Source organism: Castor canadensis, chromosome 11, assembly GCF_047511655.1.
Source record: "Castor canadensis chromosome 11, mCasCan1.hap1v2, whole genome shotgun sequence".
Lineage (NCBI taxonomy): Eukaryota > Metazoa > Chordata > Mammalia > Rodentia > Castoridae > Castor > Castor canadensis.
The window spans coordinates 119,797,227-119,814,486 of NC_133396.1; the positions used below are offsets into that span (position 1 = coordinate 119,797,227).

Consider the following 17,260-nt stretch of genomic DNA (forward strand, 5'->3'; position numbering starts at 1 on the left):
AACAGTACACAAAAGGTGACAAGATCAGCGACAAGTCCAACAACATCAGCCTCCCCCCAACCCTCAAGGCCAACACCACCCCCAGCCACCAGCAGGAACGAGAAAGAAAGAAAAGCCAAAGCGGATCACTTACTCTTAGGACCTGGGAGGAGCGGAGCGCTGAGTTCCACTGAGGCTCCTGCTTAGAAAACTGTTTAGAGGCTATTTTATTAAGATTCATTGAAATAACCCCATTTACTCCTGGAAAAAGAATGTTTACACGGTTGTGAGTAATGGGAGGCTCTTTTCTTTGCTTCTCATTCAAGAACAAGCCAGTGCAAGTGACTCTGGAAAAGGGGAGGGGACTCACGAGCGGGAGAAGATACTTACGCGGAGCAGAGAGCGGTGGGACGGAGCCTCTCTCTCTCTCTCTCTCTCTCTCTCTCTCTCTCTCTCGCTCTCTCTCTCTCTCTCTTTTTTTTTTCTTTTTTGCCGGCAGAGAGAGCAACACACGCGCGCGCACACGGTGATATCTTGCGGGTGATGAATATGATAATTGGACAAGGGACGGTGAGTCTGTGCGCGAGCGAGTGAGCGAGCCGGGCGAGTGGGAGAGGGAGAGGGGAGAGAGAGAGGAGGGCGGGGAGGGGAGAGGAGAGAAGGGGCGAGGAGAGGAAAGAAGAGGAGAAAAAGAAAAGGAGGGAAGGGAAGAGGAGAGAGCGCAGAGGAGAGGGGACGGAGGAGAGAAGAGGAACGCAGCGGAGAGGGAGCGGCGGACCCGGCGAGAGCTCCTTTGCGCCGCTCTGCAGCTCTTTCCCCGGCTGCAATGGTGCACGGTTTCCGAGCGCTCCCTCAGCTGAGGGCTCCGCTCCACAACAAGATTTACTTTAAGACACAGCTGAAGGAAACAGGAAGACTGCACGTCACAGTCTGACTGACGTACCCGGCCCCAGCACCCAATCGCGAGGCGCCTTCGGATTCAAGGGGGGATAGCGAGGCAAGAGAACTTGGGAGGAAAAAAAAAAAAAATAAAAGGGGTGGGGGTGAGGGGCTGGGAAGAGAGGAGGGGAGAGGGGCCCCGCGCTCCCCCCTCCCGGCCTCCATCCCCGGCCCCCACCCACCCCCGCCCTGCCATTGCTTCGGGGCGCCTGGATCGCCGCGCCGGGGCCGTAGCGAGCCATCTGCGGGCACTATGCAAAGCGGCGCCCGGTTCGCGCTCGCTTTTCCAGGACTCAGGTCCCTTTTTTTTTTTTTTTTTTGTATTTCCCAGATACAGCTGATCGAGTTCGCTGAGCGGCCGTGCGAGTGAGCGCTCCTCGGACTTGGATAGAGGAAGGCACGTTAAAAGTATATTAGAGAAAAGGGGGGGGGGGTTAGGGGTGAGTGGAGGGGATCCGCAAATCATTTCACTTTGTAAACGGTCATAGGTGCTATCAACAATACGTGTCACCCTTGCTTCCTTTTAAAGAGGAGGTGACCATAAAATACAAGTAGGTATGGAATTAAAATAATAGAAGCCAGAGGTTTCACGCTGGGTCTGCTGCATCTGATATGAAAAGCTCAACATTGGCTGAGTCCCAATCAATCGCCCGTCAAATTATTAGGAAGAATAATATTCACCCTCGGTTACCCCTAACAATATTATTTGGATTATGGGTACGATAGCCATTAAAAATATATGTTACAAACATTGCCCCTCACTAACTCACCCCAGAAAGACCAGAGAAAACAGCTCAACACAGGATTTACATGTTTTTGACGTCTGGGTAACAAACTTCAAAGTTTAATAGGCAAGAAATTTCCAACTCTAAAATTTCGGGCTCCTTAGTAAAGCCATAGAAAATTCATTTTGGGTGAAAAAATAACCAGCAAGATTTCTTTAGATAATGTGGCTTAAAGAGCTCCTTGCTCTCTGCAAGTAACAAATGCTGAAGAGAGAGCCTCCAGCCACAGCTTGACGGTTCCTTTTACTGGGTATAGTAAACACGTTTAATAAGGCAGCCCTTATATGACTTAAAGATCTATAAAAGGACTTGCAAGAACTTCGGAGCAGAAACATTCATACCTAGTAGATTAGACTCTCATTTTTAAGTAGGACCGGGACAAGTATTTTTTGTGTGTCCCTTGAATTTAATCAGATCAAAGGTCGAATCATGTGTTGTGACAACAAAGTATTTATGAGGTGTGTTGCAAGAAGACTGGCCGACCACTACCACCATCTTCCTGGATAGACACATTACACTCCTTTCCAGGACATTTACAATTTCAGACTCTAATTAATCAAACTGTGAACAGGATATTAAGTCTTCTCTTTGAACAAGAATAACGATGTTAGTATATCTGAGTCTGCACTCTGTAGAAAACTTTTGGTATGGAATTCAAACATTGAAAAGAAGAAGAAAAAAAATCAGGTCAGCCAGGTTAGTGTCGGTGATAAGCAGAGACTATCCCTAACCTTCTTTTCACCCCCCTTTCACGTCCCCAGACACTCCCCTACTCCATTATGGAAACAACACAAACCAGCGCATACACACCACTCACACTTCCAATGGTCCGCTATTGTATCAAGTGTACTAATCGCGATGTGACCATTCAGGCTGAGAACCGAAATAATCTGTCAACATGCCCATTAGGTGCAGGATGGAAATAATGCTTCTATTTCTTGGGTCTCTTCGAGGTAAGCAGGTGTATTGGGCTGGGGAATTTGGGTTCTTAGAATGAATCAGAGCTGCCTTCTTTCCCATTTCTCGTCCAATTTTTTTTTTAAAACTTGTGTGTAACATATACACAATTACTCGCCAGCCCGCGAGTAAATTGGTACGAGTAAAGATGTACTCTCTGCACCTTCAAACCGTCTGCTCAGTTTGACATTCAAAAGAGAAGAGGCCAGGGAAGGAAAAAGGAGAGAAGAGGGAAGAAAGGAGGCAAGGCGAGAGAAAAAAGATTCAGACGCTGAAAAGACTTGAATTTCAGCCCGCAACTCTGTGTCCCTTGCACCCAGCGCTCGGATGCTCGTTTTGCCCACACCACGCCTGGGAGCTGGCGGCGGGAAAAGTTCCCTGTGCACCTCCGTAAGCCCTCTCTCATGCCGGGGGGACAAAGCAGGCCGGAGTCGACGACCTGTTAACCCTCTTGGCAAAGAAGGAAACTTTCCCATCCCCCAGCCTGGGCGGCGAAGGCTCGCTGCGCGCCACGTTCGTCCGCGGCGGTTCGCAGCCCGCAATAGGGCACAGAAGCGGCTGGGCTGGTTGAAATAGGAGCGCGTGCTGCTCGCTAGGCGAGCGAGCTGGGTCTGCAGCTCAGCTCTGCAAGCTGCCTACACCGAGCCCTGTCATGTCCCCTACTGTCGGGGCGATCTACAGGCCAGGTTACTGGCAACCTCTCTGGTCAGAGCTGCAGCGCTCTCCCAGGTTTTGGGCTGCCCTGGAACAAGGCGTCAGGCCCCAAACCCCCTATCTCGGACGACTCCTGGTTTGTTTTCTGATAAGGAAAAAGCGATCAGTCGGCCCGGAGAGGAGAAGTCGCCAAGATACTGGCTCCATCTGTGAAACCAGAGGCCAAACCTAGTGTCAGTGCAACCTCTTTCTTTGCTCAATGGCCAACACAATTCTAGTAACTTAAAAGTTAACATGAGTTCTGACTGGTCTTCTAACACCGTCTCCGTGCAGGTTGCGTTTGCTTATTTATCTGAAGGGTATCTGTGTGTTCTTAGTGAAACTTGAAATTACCACTTGTGCATCTGGTTCTGGGTTAAATACACTTCACCTTGACATTTCCTTAGTGTATCCGGCCCCTACCTCCGGTTCTTTCTTAAAGCCTTTAGGTGGGGGTGGGGAAGGGAAGGGAGTACCTATAAGTAGTTTAAAACCTTACAAACAACCGTTATCAGACCCTAATACCAGTTCTGGGGACTTCCACTAGACCCAACTTGAGAGTCAAAGGTGGAAGTGGATTTCGGAAAAGGATGCCTGAGAATCTTGGCAGCTACCCACCCACCCATCACCACCACCAACCTGAAAAAGGGAAGAGAAAGAAAAACCAACCCAGGGAGCAGACCGGCCTGCTGCAGGTTGCCTAGAGGCGGAATGACGGTCGGCCTCTCCTGCTCTCCTCCCACTATGCCCAGCGTGACGCCAAAACCAACCTGGATTTGCTCTGAATGGTGGAGAAGAAAGTGAAATGCCACAAGATCAGTAGCAAGTAGCAGCTGCAGCGTTTCTCTCTTGGGAACCCCACTGCTTAGAAGCCTCGAGTGATGTTTGTTTAACCAACAGCTTTCAAAGTAAACAGAAGCGAATCACTCCAAAGAAGTTGAAATATAACCCCTACAAGAACTTGCAGCCAGGGGTGCTGGCCAAAAAAAAAAAGTAATTTTTAAATAAATGATAACCCCCCCACCCCAAATAAGATCCCTCCACTCTACCTAAAGGAGCACAAAATTGTCAGAAAAGTATAAATTCATCCGAAAGACTCATTACAATAAGGTGACCGCGAAGTAAATCACAGGTCTCCCACAAACACACACCTGCGGGGATGAGGGGATGAGGAGGTTGTTGGTGATTGAAGGATCACACTGCTACTTGATTTTATGGAGGTGGGTGAAAACAATCAAAGGCAGGTACGTTCCCTGCGCTGGAGTAACAAGGCATAGGCTGGGAGCCCTCCGCCGCCAACCCTGGCTTTGCCTCAGGCATCGAACTTTCCAATATCAAGATATTAACAGATGGTGGTGAGCACAAGGAAGGCTGTCACTTACATAATCCAGCCACTCCGCCCAGCCGCGCAGAGCCCGGCGAGGCGCCCGCCAGGCCGCGCGCACGCCTTCCTGAGGGGTACTTTTGGTCTCCGAAATAACTTGCCTTTCTTCAACCCCTAACGCTTTGAGGGCTAGAATTTAAGGAAGCTGTGATTTCAGTAGAAAATACACATAGAACACCTTGTGCGTTATCTTTTACCGTCCACAATAGTAAAGAACCTGGAGACCCAAGGTCAGAGAGAAGAGGGCGGGGCACCTTCGGGGACAATGGGGTGTTCCCCCCTTTGTACCTGGGGGTGTCAGGGAGTGGGATTTACACAGTTGACACCCTCATCCACCACCATTGGTTCAGATCGGCGTATCTTTGGCTGTCACTGAAGTACAAAGGCAGGCTCGGGCCGCAGCTGAGCGGGAATGGGGCGGGGTGAGGGTGTGAGTGCGAGGGGACGCCTTTGCACGCGGGGGCGCAGTGGGCAAAGTTACGCAAAGCCTCTGGGCACCGCTACCCTTCCGAGTCGGTAGAGGTTTTAAGCGATCGTTTTGGGTTTGGGGAGTCCCTTTCAGCTGTGTGGCCGCCTGCTGCCTTCACGCCCTCGGCCACCTCCGGAGAGGCCCGGTTCCTCCCGGGGTGTCTGTGCACCTCTGCGTGTGTGCCGGGATACGTGGGTTTGTTTGCCGAGCCTCCTCCCTGCTGGCAACTCCGGGATACCCAAATCTGCGAGAATTCGCCTGCATGTGTTGGAAAAGTTTCGGGATGGGCGGGAAGGTTACGAGTCTCCTCTCCAGGCACTCGGAGGCAGCAGGACTTCCTCGCCCATGGCTGGCTCCCGGTGTCCTCCTCCCTACCCGACAGTCCTTTCTCGCCTCGGCCCCGCACTAGATGTCGCGGCCTCCGGGCCGGGGAGAGCAGGCGCGAGATGCGCCAAGCCGCGGAGCCGCGTTCTCTGCGGAGGGCGCGTCCCCGCTGCGCGCGCGGCCCGTGGGTGTCCAGGCGGCCCTGTGCCCTCCCGCCTGGCCGTGCCCGCCGGGACCCCGAGGCCCTAGCCTCTTCCCAACTGCGACAGGGGCTGCAGTCCTACTCCGATCGCCCGGGTTCTGCGCACGCAGGGTCGCAGAGGGCAGCCACCTGCTCCCGGTGCGTCGCTGGGCTGAAGGACGTGGGACGTGGTTAGAAATGTCCACCGCAGCCAGGCCCGCGCTGCCCCCGTGCTCTCCCCTCCCGCGTCGCCTGCCTGTTGCTGAGGGGACCCGCTCGGTGGAGGCACGCCAAAGACGGTGGGCGCACTGGGTCGGAGAGGGAGGGATCTCTCCTGGGACAGCAAGAGGGACAGGGACGTTTGAAGGAGGTCTCTTTTCCCACCTCCTCCCTTCTGTCAATTAATCCAAGGACATTTGGCCGTTACTCAGGCTTTCCTTTCTTTATTTTTTCGTGTCAAGGGTGAGAATTCAGAGGAGATGCTCCATTTTCTGGGGCTTTGGTGATGAGACTTGAGTTACCCACACTTACAAAGCCCTTACAAAGCTTTTATTCAGAGTGAGGAGATGGCTAGAAATAAATAGGCACAGGCCAGAACACCGACGGATAGGAGAATGAAGACGCCCAGTATGGATTTATTTCGGACAGACAATAACTCTGGAAAGTTGCATTTTGTTTAAATTAGAGCAAGACCCAAAGTTGAAAGCCAGATTTCCGTAATTTTTCTGGTAATATTTCTTTTATGAAGTATCTAAGTGTCTGTTTGTCATCATTTTGAGATCAAAGAGGATCCATATGCTGCATAGTTTTTCAAAATTGTTATTTAAATATGTTTTAAATGTTTTATCCAACGTGAAGTCTGCTCCTCTGAGGCAAGACTGGTGACAGGGACAGCGAGATGGTTTGATGTGCAGCAGTGTTGCAAAGACCTGCTAATCATCACAGTCACCGAAGGAGCTTTAAAATAAAGAAAGAAAGATTCCTGGGCCCACCCCAGGTAAGAGATCAGGGGGAGGACTTGGGAATCTGGGTCAAACTGTTGCTATTCAGTGTTTCCTGGCTCTGTGACCTTGGGAGTATTAAGGTCCCTAAGCCTCTGCTCTCTTATCTGTAAAATGGGGGTAATGTCTGAATCACAGAGCTATTGAGAGTCAGCACATGAGAAGAGCTCAAGATATGGAAACTATTTTGCTCACAAATGTGTGCTCATATGCTTATGTTGACATGGCCCCTTAAAAAGGATCTTCCTCTATCCCTAACATTTTGGTGAAGCTAACTGGACTGACAAGGGATGTGTGCTCCAACACACACATTTTTTAGGCCATACAAAATAGAATTGGTGCATGTTTGGAAGCCAGGCCTTGCATTCCTAGACCTAGAACTTTCCATCAGGCCCAATGGAAGGCAGACCTACCTTTTCTTCCCCTTTTTGGGGGTTCTTTCACCTTCCCTACTTCATCGATGGCAAACTTTTCCTATAGAATCTGCCCCTCAGACCAATGACACCACAGGACAAAAAGTTCTATTCAAAGGAAAAACAAGCAGGGAAAAAAAAAAGTCAACATTCCTAGCTAAAACAAAAACAAATGTATATTATCTGTCATATGTTTTTACATGTTGGAATAACCAACGCCCCTAAATGCATGTAAAATACAAAAAGTCCTTCATAAGATTATGCTCAAATCAATGAATTCAACACATGACAAGGTAATGAAGGGAGAACCCAGCCAAAGACAACTGTGAGCAGGGAAAGGAAGACAGTCAGGAAGGTGCCATGCCTGGCTGTGACTCTGCAGCAGTGTGAGGGGAAAAAAGCCAAGACAGTGGACTAGGTTGAACCAGCCACACAGATCTAGAGGAACTGGAGAGTAAGTAGCTAATTCCCACATCCCACAGAAGGTATTTGCTGATACCTTCAGAAGGCTTGAGAAAAAGTACTCCTATTTCCCTGGGGGATCAGGGAGGGATTGCCACCTTGGAACATATGGGCCCAGCTCCCAGTAACCGTACCCCAGGGGTGCAGTTGGAGGTCCTCTACTCCTTGAAGGAGGGCAAGTGTAGACATCTTTCCTCAATGCCTCTCCTGGACTGGGGGGTTGGTGGGTGGCAGAACAAGTGTAGAACGTTCCTGCTCTCTGACTACTCAGGTGGGAAATGTCTGTGACTCTAGGGGATAAGAATAAAGGGCACCCCAAAACAATTAGAGAGAAGCACATTTCTGGGCCAGGCTATAGGGCGACAGGTGGCAGCTTCTGGTTTCTGCTCCCCTCCTGTTGGAAGGAGGATTTTGCCTACACTTAATAGAGAGAAGGCAGGAGAGTGTAGGGTAAGAGTCTGGATGAGTCTGGGAGAGGCACATGATGGGTGCTTGAGGGGTGAAGTAGCAGGATGGAAGGGGAATGTTTATGGGGTGGCGTGTGCTGGGTAGGAGTGGGGAGAGTACAGGTGGAGTCTGTGGAGTGTGTGTGTAGGGGGTGGGGTAGGAATCAATGATTGAAATTAGGGAGAGAGAGTGAGGAGTGGGGGCCTGAAGGGAGAGCCTAGAAAGAAGTGGGGGGACATGGAGCATCCATTGCCAGTACCAAGGGTCCCTGGGGGCAACAGGGTGTGAGAGTGTCATCCTGGGGACGAAGGGAAATGTAGAGAAAAGGCAAGGTGGGAGGCTAAATTTGGTGGCTGCTCTAGCCTGGGTGAAGAGCAAGGAATCTTGGCTTCTTCTAAACCCAGACTTTTGAAGCTGCTTGCTTGCTAATCCCGGGTTGGCTGGGGAAGTACTTGGTCCTGACAGCTCTGCAGCCACTGCCACCTGAGAACAGACCATGAGGACAGACATCTTGGGCTCTTTCCTGGGAGTCAGAGGAGTGGTGGGGGTACTGGCAGGTCCTCCACCTGACTTTACGGGTTCCGCTCCCTCTCAGCCTGCAGGTCTGGATTCTGCCTGTCCAGGGTGCCCTCCAGTCACCTCCACAGAGCCCAGCATACCAGCTTCTTCCATGCTCCCAGTTCTGTCTTTCTCTACCCCACCTAAGGCACAGTATTGCCTCTTTCACCCTTCCAACCTTGGACTCTGCCCTTTTCCCTCCCTATCATTACAGACAGGTCCCCCTTATCTCCCCAGTGCTGATCTTCGGGTAGTTGTGCTGGGAAGAGCAGAGGGACTGCATCATTCAAAGTGGACTCAAAGAAAATGGAATCTTTGCGTTCAATAGATAATTTCTCTTTGCAAGACCCTGCTAAGCATGGTAGTCGGTGGCCCTGTGTAGATCACAGTAGCTGGATGATTTTGGTGCTGACCAACAATGGACAATTATTAGCCGTATTTGATTTGGTCAGATTTCTGAAACCTCAATTAGGAGTTCTGTTCTAGAAAAGTCTGAAGGAGGGGGTAAAAATGTAAACACATCTCATATTCCAAAGTGATCTTTCAGTGAAAGTATCCCAAGAAGGCAACAGGCATAGTGTGAGCATTGGTAGATACTTGCAGCATTTATTAAGCACTTCCTGGGTGCTGGATGCTCAGTACCTGACACTTCCACTTGTTTTTTTTTTTTTTCATTCAAAAATGCCATTAGTTATAAGACACACATTAATTTGAAGATGTCCTTTGGGACAAAAGAGAAACATAATGACTTTACATGCACACTGATTTCAGGAACCTCATAAAATACAAGTGAATCAAAGAAGTGAGGACACAACGTATATTACAGTGTTCCCAACAGCCAGGAGAATTATCCCCACTGGAAGGATAAGCAAACTGAGACTGGAGAAGGTCTCCCAACTTGTTCAAAGCCACAAAACCAGCAGGTCTCAAAGTAAACATTGGAACCCAGGTCTGCCTGCAGGCTGAGCTGGAACGATTTCTCTCAGGCCACAGAACCTCTGCAGGGACAGGGTTTTCTCAGCCCATTGTCCTTGACCTTTGCCTTGACCTTTCTCCCATCCACAGCTCCACCCCCTCAAGCTAAGGATATTTCCATGAGGAGACAGCCAGTCAATAGACCGCGAAGGTACAAGGTAGTCAAATTATATTTCTTTTCAGAGCCAAATAAAGTCTGAAATTTAATTTCTTTCTATTTGTGTGTATAGGTACTAGATATTTATATCAAATTTATTTTTGATTCGATCACTGTCAAAAAGTGTTTGAAAGCACTTTATTAAATATTGAAATTTTAAAAAGAAATAAAATAAAATAAAGTCTGTAAAGGGTAAAAACCATGCAGGCCACAGGAAGTCCATAGATTCAAGGATCTCTGTATGGCTGAAAATAGAATTGCAAAAAATAAATAAATAAATAAAAAGGGTGGGGAGGGGGAGAAAGTGAAGGAAACTAATCCTATTAAATGTGGTAGCATGTTTTTGTGGCACGCAGGGAGAGATTAGGCACAGGAAAGGGGATAAGTACTGCTTCAGTTTCACTAAACTAATGTGACAACTTGTCATTGGAGATCTTTACAGCTTGTTAGGAGATGACTAGCTGATTCAGAAGTGTTTTCTATCAATCCCTTTGTGTCCCCCTAAGGTTTTTTGTGGGGTTTTTTTTTTTTAATTTTCTTTCTTTCTTTTTTTTTTTTTTCCCTTCCTTCCTCATGCTGCTCTATTTTGCTTTTTAATCCTGACTCTCTCCCTCAAGTCAAAACATTTAGCTGGCTCTAATCAAGACTTGGTTTTGAGGATGCCCCTTGACCTTGGCTCCCCCAGAACCCCCAGAGAAGTCTGCTCTCAGTCCTCAACCCAGGCTGTGTCCTGGGGCTTCAGAAAATGAACTTCTGGGGAAAAACCTGTCATTTCTGAGTTCATTTTTGGTTGTCCTTTCTTTTCCTTTCTCTTCCTCCTTTCCGTTTTCTTCTCTTCCTTTGGCTTTTCATTTTCACGACTTCATTCTTTCTCTCATCTGTCCTTTCTACTTTTCCTCTTCCATCCCCCCTTCTCATTTGCTGTCCTCTCATCTTTCCTAGAATTGTTTTGGTAGTGTTAGAAACTGAATCCAGGCCCTGTGTGGTATTCTACCAATGAGCTCCCTCCCCAGCCCCCTTTCTTAGACTTTCTTTTTCCTCTTAAATGTTTTTTAATGACCCTCTTATTGTTTTTATTTCATTCACATAAAACACTAAAATTCATAGAGAACGGTTATGAATCCTTGGAGGTTTCTATGTTGCAATAACTCCTGGTGAAGGGGTCAGGGGTGAGGGGATGGGCTGGGGGAGGGGTGTTATCCATTACTGATATCAGGGAATGAGGGAAGGGTTGATCTAGGTCCAGAGGAGCCAAGAATTTGAGACTTGGTCACTGTCTTTCCGAAACAGGTGTCCAGCTTGTTTGGAGACAGGGCTGGCTGTCCCTCCCTCTGGGTTTGGCATCCCTCTGGCCCCCTCCTCCCCCTCCAACTTTCCCCACTGGCTCTCCACCAGAGGCGAGATGTTGAGTCAATGGAAAAACAGCATTGGCCAACATTAAAGGGAGACTGTTTGGAAAAGGAAGGCGCTGCAGAGGTGCAGAGGAAGCCTGCACATTAACACGGGCCACCTCTTATCTAGAGCAGCTGGGCCCCGGCCGCCTGAGCTGCCTTTCTCCTTTGCCAGACAGGCTGCCTCGGGAGTGAGGGGCCAACCAGAGCCTAAGTCCCAGAATCCTCAGGCCTTCTGGAAACAAAAAGCCAAGAAGCAATGTGTTGCAAAGGGCAGGCCTGTGTCTCCAGGCCCATGGTTCTAGACAGGCCTCACTGTGGGCCTGGCCCCCTTGCTCCCACATCCATGGAAGATTCCAGGCCCTGTGAGCATTGCCATTCTGACCATGGGGAAGGACAGGCTAACGTGGTCCAAAGGGAAAGAGAAAAAAGGCATGTGGGTAGGTTTCTCCACGGCTCTAAATTGCTTACCGTTAAGTCTCAAGCCAGCTCCTGATGGAAAGATAAGGTAAATCCCTAGTCAATAGTTAACTGTAGTGCCATTAGGGGCCCAGTCAGCCAAATCCTGCTGACATCTTTCGAACCCTGCTTTGGTGGGAAGGGTCCACGGAACCTTTGAAGAGAAAGGCATGTCTAGTCAGCCCACCACAGACCTACCCCTGGGTCTCATAACTCATACTAAAAGGGGTAGTTATGCCTGTGTCGACCTGTGCAATCTTTTCTTCTGTTAAGTCCTGAGGATAACTTCTGGAAATTTCACTTTTGGAAATCTCAACTCTGTGCATGCACACATTCACAGAACAGCTTTGGAGACCCGTGCTGGTTCCAGGTCAATTCGAATCAAATCCTACATTATTCTAGGAGGACCATATTTTCTCCCCTGGCCCTACCTGTCTTGGTTTGTCATTCACTCCCAGTGTCTCTAGATATTTCTGCTCCTCATTTCTCAGTGTTAGCTCCTCTCAGTGTGGGAGAAAAGCAGAAATGGTTTTGACATGGTGTTGCCCTACTAAACCAAGAAAATGACTTTTGAATTTCAAATAAGTAGGATTTTTTTTTTTAAAGACTAAGAAGTGTTTGATTGTGGTACTTCTGGTGAATCAAGTTTACTTCCACTTTTTAGAGAAGCAATTTTTAGAAAGGTTGTCTTAAGTCTTAAAGTAGTTTTTTTCATGTAAATTTTGGCTTTTGTTTTGTTTTGCTCTTTTGTTCTCTGTGCTATTTAGTGTTACAGTTTGCTCATACATATTGTTAGATGAGCATCATCAGTGTATTCAGTGTGGCTTGAATTTTTTCTTAAGGTCAATTTGTAGGTCATGACCATATGCCAATCAATGAATGGTACAACCCTAAATGTATCTGTCCAAACCACTTGAGAAATGTATTCTTTCAGACAAAAGGAGAATGGGGTGCAGGAACGTGGCTTGATATGAGTCTATCTCCATCAACGAAAAAAAAATCTGCTAAATTGCATGGGGATGGCTGCTGGGTCTGGGTGGTGGTGTTCCCGTGTGCAGAATATGGGCGCTCCAACTTCACTGCTATTGGTTTTGGGTCTCTGTAATCACCAACACACCATTGTTCTCCTTTCTCCAGAGAATCTAGTAGTCTGGACGTTCAATTAATCTTTGGCTGCTTGGGGTTGTTGTCAGAAAGTGGAAATTTTGCCAACGATCTGTGACACCCTTTTCCTTTTTAAAAAATTGTTGTGCGGGGGGTACATTGTGGCATTTACAAATGTTCTTACAATATATCAAATATATCATACTCGAACTCTCCCCTTCCACCATTCCCCTTTATGTGACACCCTTTTCAACAAATGCTAATTCAGTGACATTTCTTTTTCCCCAAATCATCCATATGTCCTTATGCAACTTTTGGGTTTCAAAAGGCTAGAAGGCAAGCTATCTTTCAGCCTCACATTTGGCCTAAGATGATCTACGAGTCTAACAGTATGTGATCTTTTATAGCCTTGTAAATAAGTCTAAATATTCACCAGTTCCCACCAGAATGCTAAATATCAAATAAATTAAATTCAGTCTTATTATTTCTTCCTTCATTAAAACTTCTTGCTTTTCTGAAGGCAGACAGTAAATGTTTACCTTCAATGCTGTTCTCTGATTTTTTAATAGTTTGGGGGTTCAGATGGAAGTGGGAAATTTAAGGGAGAAACAGCAAGAAGTTTTAAAAATTAGTTGTTATTAAGTTTGTAGGTTAAAAAAAAATCTAGGGTCTAGTTTTCTCTGTTTTTCTAATTTCTAATTGTTTTAAAACACCAAAAAGTATTTCATTTATGATCATGCTGTTAAGCAGAGATGTACTTGTCTTTGAGGCCCTGTTGCTTGGATATTGAAATGAGATTTCAAAGCATAGAACTGGAATCTACTTTTCCACAGGTCAAAAGTCATTCACAATTATACTAATAATTTTTGCATACTCTGCTAAAGAGGATGGGAAAATGAAGGCCATTGCCTGGTTTACTTGCCTTCACCATTAAAAAAAAACCTGTTGTTTATCCCTGGAGAATTTCTTAAGGAAAAGAAAGATCAATATCCATCAAAGAGCAATATTTTTCTCCCCCAGGGGTATTGATTTGAACATTGACTTCACAATGGGTGAGTTATTTCCTTTGGACCCCCCTCCTGTGAACTGTTAGGTGACATGTCTTTTACGAGCCAATAAACCCCTTGTCTCTAGTATAGTAATCTTGTTGAGGTTTGGAAATTCTCACCTTTTGTACTCCTGTATTGAATACTCCCATGCATATATTCTAAGTTGTCTTTGCATGGCCTTTCTAAGTGAGGTGTAGCCCTTTGTCATGTGTCTGGGGGACAGGCAGGGACAGAGAACAATTCCCTTTTCTGCAGTTCCTCAACTGCACATTCTCTTGGCTTGTGGGCAGGTCTGTGACTCAGGTGTTGTCACATAACTGTCTTCACCATCTTTGTGCAGTGCTGGTATGGTATTTTTAATTTTGAAAACGAGCCAAATTTCTTCCCTCCCTCCTTCCTTCTTTCCTTCCTTTCTTTTTTTTTTTTTTTGAGATGGGGTCTCTTTATGCAGCCCAGGCTGGCCTCAAATTTTTAATCATCCTGCTTTATCCACCCAAGTGCTGGGATTACAGGCCAGTGGCACAGCACCCAGCTTGAACCAAAATTTTAATTTACCAGAGAAGGTGGCTGGAGATGGAGGAAAGGACAGGGTCTGTATTTCTTGTAAACATGAACAATCTTTCTTTAAGTTATCTCTTAGGATTCCTGTATAATATGTTTTCTCATTAAATTTTCTTAAAGGGTACCACACACACACACACACACACACACACACACACACACACACACACATATACATTTGTTTTCTGACCCTACTGGGGTCTTAACGCTCCCTCCGCACATGCACCTCCAGTACTTTTTTGCTTTAGTTATTTTTTCAGATAGGGTCCTGCATCTTTGCCCTGGGGCTGGCCTCAGACAGAGATCTTCCTACCTATTCCTCCTGAATAGGTGAGATTACAAGTGTGGGCTATCACACCTGTCTTACTTGTCAAGATGGAGGCTTGCAAACTTTTTTCCCGGACTGGCATTGAATCTCAATCCTCCAGATTACAGGTATGAGCTACTATGCTTAGCCTTAGAGGACACATTTTTGCTTATTCAGTCATTGATTTATTCTTCAAAAAATATTAGCTTACACCCCTATCATGTCCCAAATACTATGCTGAGCAGCGGTGATGTCAAGATAAATAAGGCCCATCGGAGGCATTCTGTATGTCAGAGAGAAATTAAGTAGGAGAGCTATGTGCACATGTCACAAAGTCCTTTAGGAGGATTATCTTCAGAGTCATTTGAAGTATCAAGGAAGCCTTCAATTTAAAGGCGAGCATATGCAAGTCATTAACCTCACCATAGCCCCAGGAGAGGAACAGGAGTGAGTTCATGTCTCTGCTACCCTGGGGAGAGGACTCTTCAGCAAGTCTCCACACCACTCTGAGCCTTAGTGTCCTCGTGTTGGTCTAGAGCTGGGTTCTGGGTAGGGGACCTGCCACACATGGAGTGAGGGAGAGAATGACAGGTGGCTCGTGTGGAGACTGGGGATCTGAGGTGGCCTCCTATCTGAGGCTCCTGGGAGACCTGGCAGAGGAAGAGGGCTTTATGCAGCAGAGGTCTTTTGTTTGTTTGCTCAGTTTTTTGAGATAGGGTCTCACAGTGTAGCTCAGACTGGCCTTGAACCTGCCATCCTCCTACTGGGATTACAAACAAGCCTCCTGGCGGCAGTGATGGTCTTTAAATAGGAAAGAGACATTGCTCCCTTCCTCTGAGGAGCATGTGCTGACTTTCTGCAACCCACTAGCTAGGAGGTTGTGTCTCCAGAGACAAACACCCCCATCTTTTGTCATTACCACGCTCCCTTGGTCCACTATAATGTGACATGATGCCCCTGGTATCTGCTTAATAAATATGGCTAAGTTTTTAACTTTTGTAACTTCTCTCTTCTCCACCTGCTGCCACACTTCTGCCATCTTGCACATAGTTGATTTCAGAATGCTCACACTTCCTCCTGTCCTCATCAGAGACCCATGAAATGGGCATTACGAGCACGTCTCTGCTCAGCACTCTTCATGTTGCTCTCAGAATAAAGTCCCAAATCTTAAATGTGTCTTGTAAGAATTTGCACAATCTGGTTCCTGCTCAGGGCTCCCACCTCAGCCCCTAACACCTTCCCTTTTCTCGTCACGTGTCCACGCCACTCACCTTTTCCTACTATTTTAATACCAGGATCGCCTCTATTTATGTCAATTGGTGTCTCTCTCTTTTTTTTATTTTTGGTGGCATTGGGGTTTGAATTCAGGGCTGATACTGGCTAAGCAGGCGCTGTACCACCTGAGCCACTCTACCAACCTTTTCTTGTGCTGGGAATTTTTGAGACAGGGTCTCATGAACTATTTGCCCAGGCTGGCCTTGAACCGTGATCCTCCTGCTTTCTACCTCCCAAGTAGCTAGGATTACGGGTGTGAGCCACCAGCACCTGGCTTGATGTCTTTCTTCCTTCTGTCTTTCCAATATGGTTTGACCTCTGAACTCATGCAGGAATTTAATGCCCAAAATCCTATAGTAAGAGGGTAAAACTTAATCCCACTAATGGTGTTTAAAGGTAGGGTCTTGAGAGTGATTAGATCAGATAAGGTTATTAGGTTGGAGCCCCCCTTATTGAAGCCTTGTGGTTTTATAAAGAGAGGGAGAGAGAAACCACGCAGAGCTATATGCATTTGTCTCCAAGATGTGAGGAAGCCAAGTGAGACACTCACCGGGTGAAACCTTCACTGAGTCTATGCCATGCTGTTTGGATGTCCAGTCTTGAAAATGTGAGATAAATAAACCTCTTTTCTTTATAAAGTAGTCTGCCTCAAGCATTTTGTTATAGCAATGAAAAGCTGACTAATACACCCACTAATCCCTTCTCCTGACAAACTCCTCATTATTTAAGGTACAGCTTAGAAGTCATTTGCTTGACAAAGGCCTCCTTTACTTCTAAGCTAGAAATCCTAAGTATACATGCTTATAACATTTATAGTTTTTTTTATCTGCTTATCAGAATTAAAATGAAGAAGTTATTTGTTTATCTAACAATAGTCTTTAGTGCTTCACTTTAGGAATATCAAACAGTAGTAAGACATTAAAGTCCTTGACTCACAGAACTCATATTTTAGTGAGTGAAGCAATAAACAAGAAACAAATACAGATCCACCGTATTTTCAGGAAGTGTAAATACTGTGGGAAAAAGTTAAACTAGGAAGGGGCCTAGAGAGACCCCAAAATGAATTTAGGGTGCTAAGAGAGAAGGTTATTCAATTCATAACACCTAGCCTAGAGCCCTGGACTTACAATGCCTGCTAAATAATTGCTGAATTTGAATCTTATTGATTCAGGCAGACCTGCAGGAGTAAAGGGGCAGTCATTAGGGCTAAGTGGCTTTTATAACTATGCTTGTTTCTCACCAATTTCCCTGACTGCATCTGAGTCAGTGTGGCCTGTGTGTTAAGTATATTTCCAGTTTAAATTCTTGTCGCCCCGATTCCCTGTTAGCATTGGGTACATTCACACCTATTGAGTGGTAGTATTGCACACTTTCTTCTTAGCCTCCATTG

General features: G+C 46.7%; 2 protein-coding genes across 8 annotated transcripts in view; one reads left to right on the plus strand and one right to left on the minus strand.

The window, feature by feature from the left end:
* Positions 1 to 4,759, minus strand: part of Prox1 (prospero homeobox 1) — a 55,652-nt gene extending 50,893 nt beyond the window's left edge. For 3 of the 7 annotated variants that reach the window (XM_074048348.1, XM_074048347.1, XM_074048341.1), the window contains exon 1: positions 4,124 to 4,281. The gene's annotated coding sequence lies outside the window, so the exon portion shown is untranslated. Of the gene's footprint in view, positions 1 to 133; positions 269 to 369; positions 513 to 3,992; positions 4,079 to 4,123; positions 4,282 to 4,735 lie in introns of those variants that run through there. The other 4 variants (XM_074048346.1, XM_074048345.1, XM_074048342.1 and 1 more) reach the window with 4 other exon arrangements.
* The window catches only part of LOC141413652 (uncharacterized), a 143,219-nt gene continuing 128,946 nt past the window's right edge, over positions 2,988 to 17,260 (plus strand). The window contains exons 1-2 of the mRNA XM_074044799.1: positions 2,988 to 3,222; positions 5,165 to 6,708. Coding sequence (XP_073900900.1) covers positions 2,988 to 3,222; positions 5,165 to 5,907 — 978 coding nt within the window. The 3' untranslated portion in view covers positions 5,908 to 6,708. The remainder of the gene's footprint in view (positions 3,223 to 5,164; positions 6,709 to 17,260) is intronic.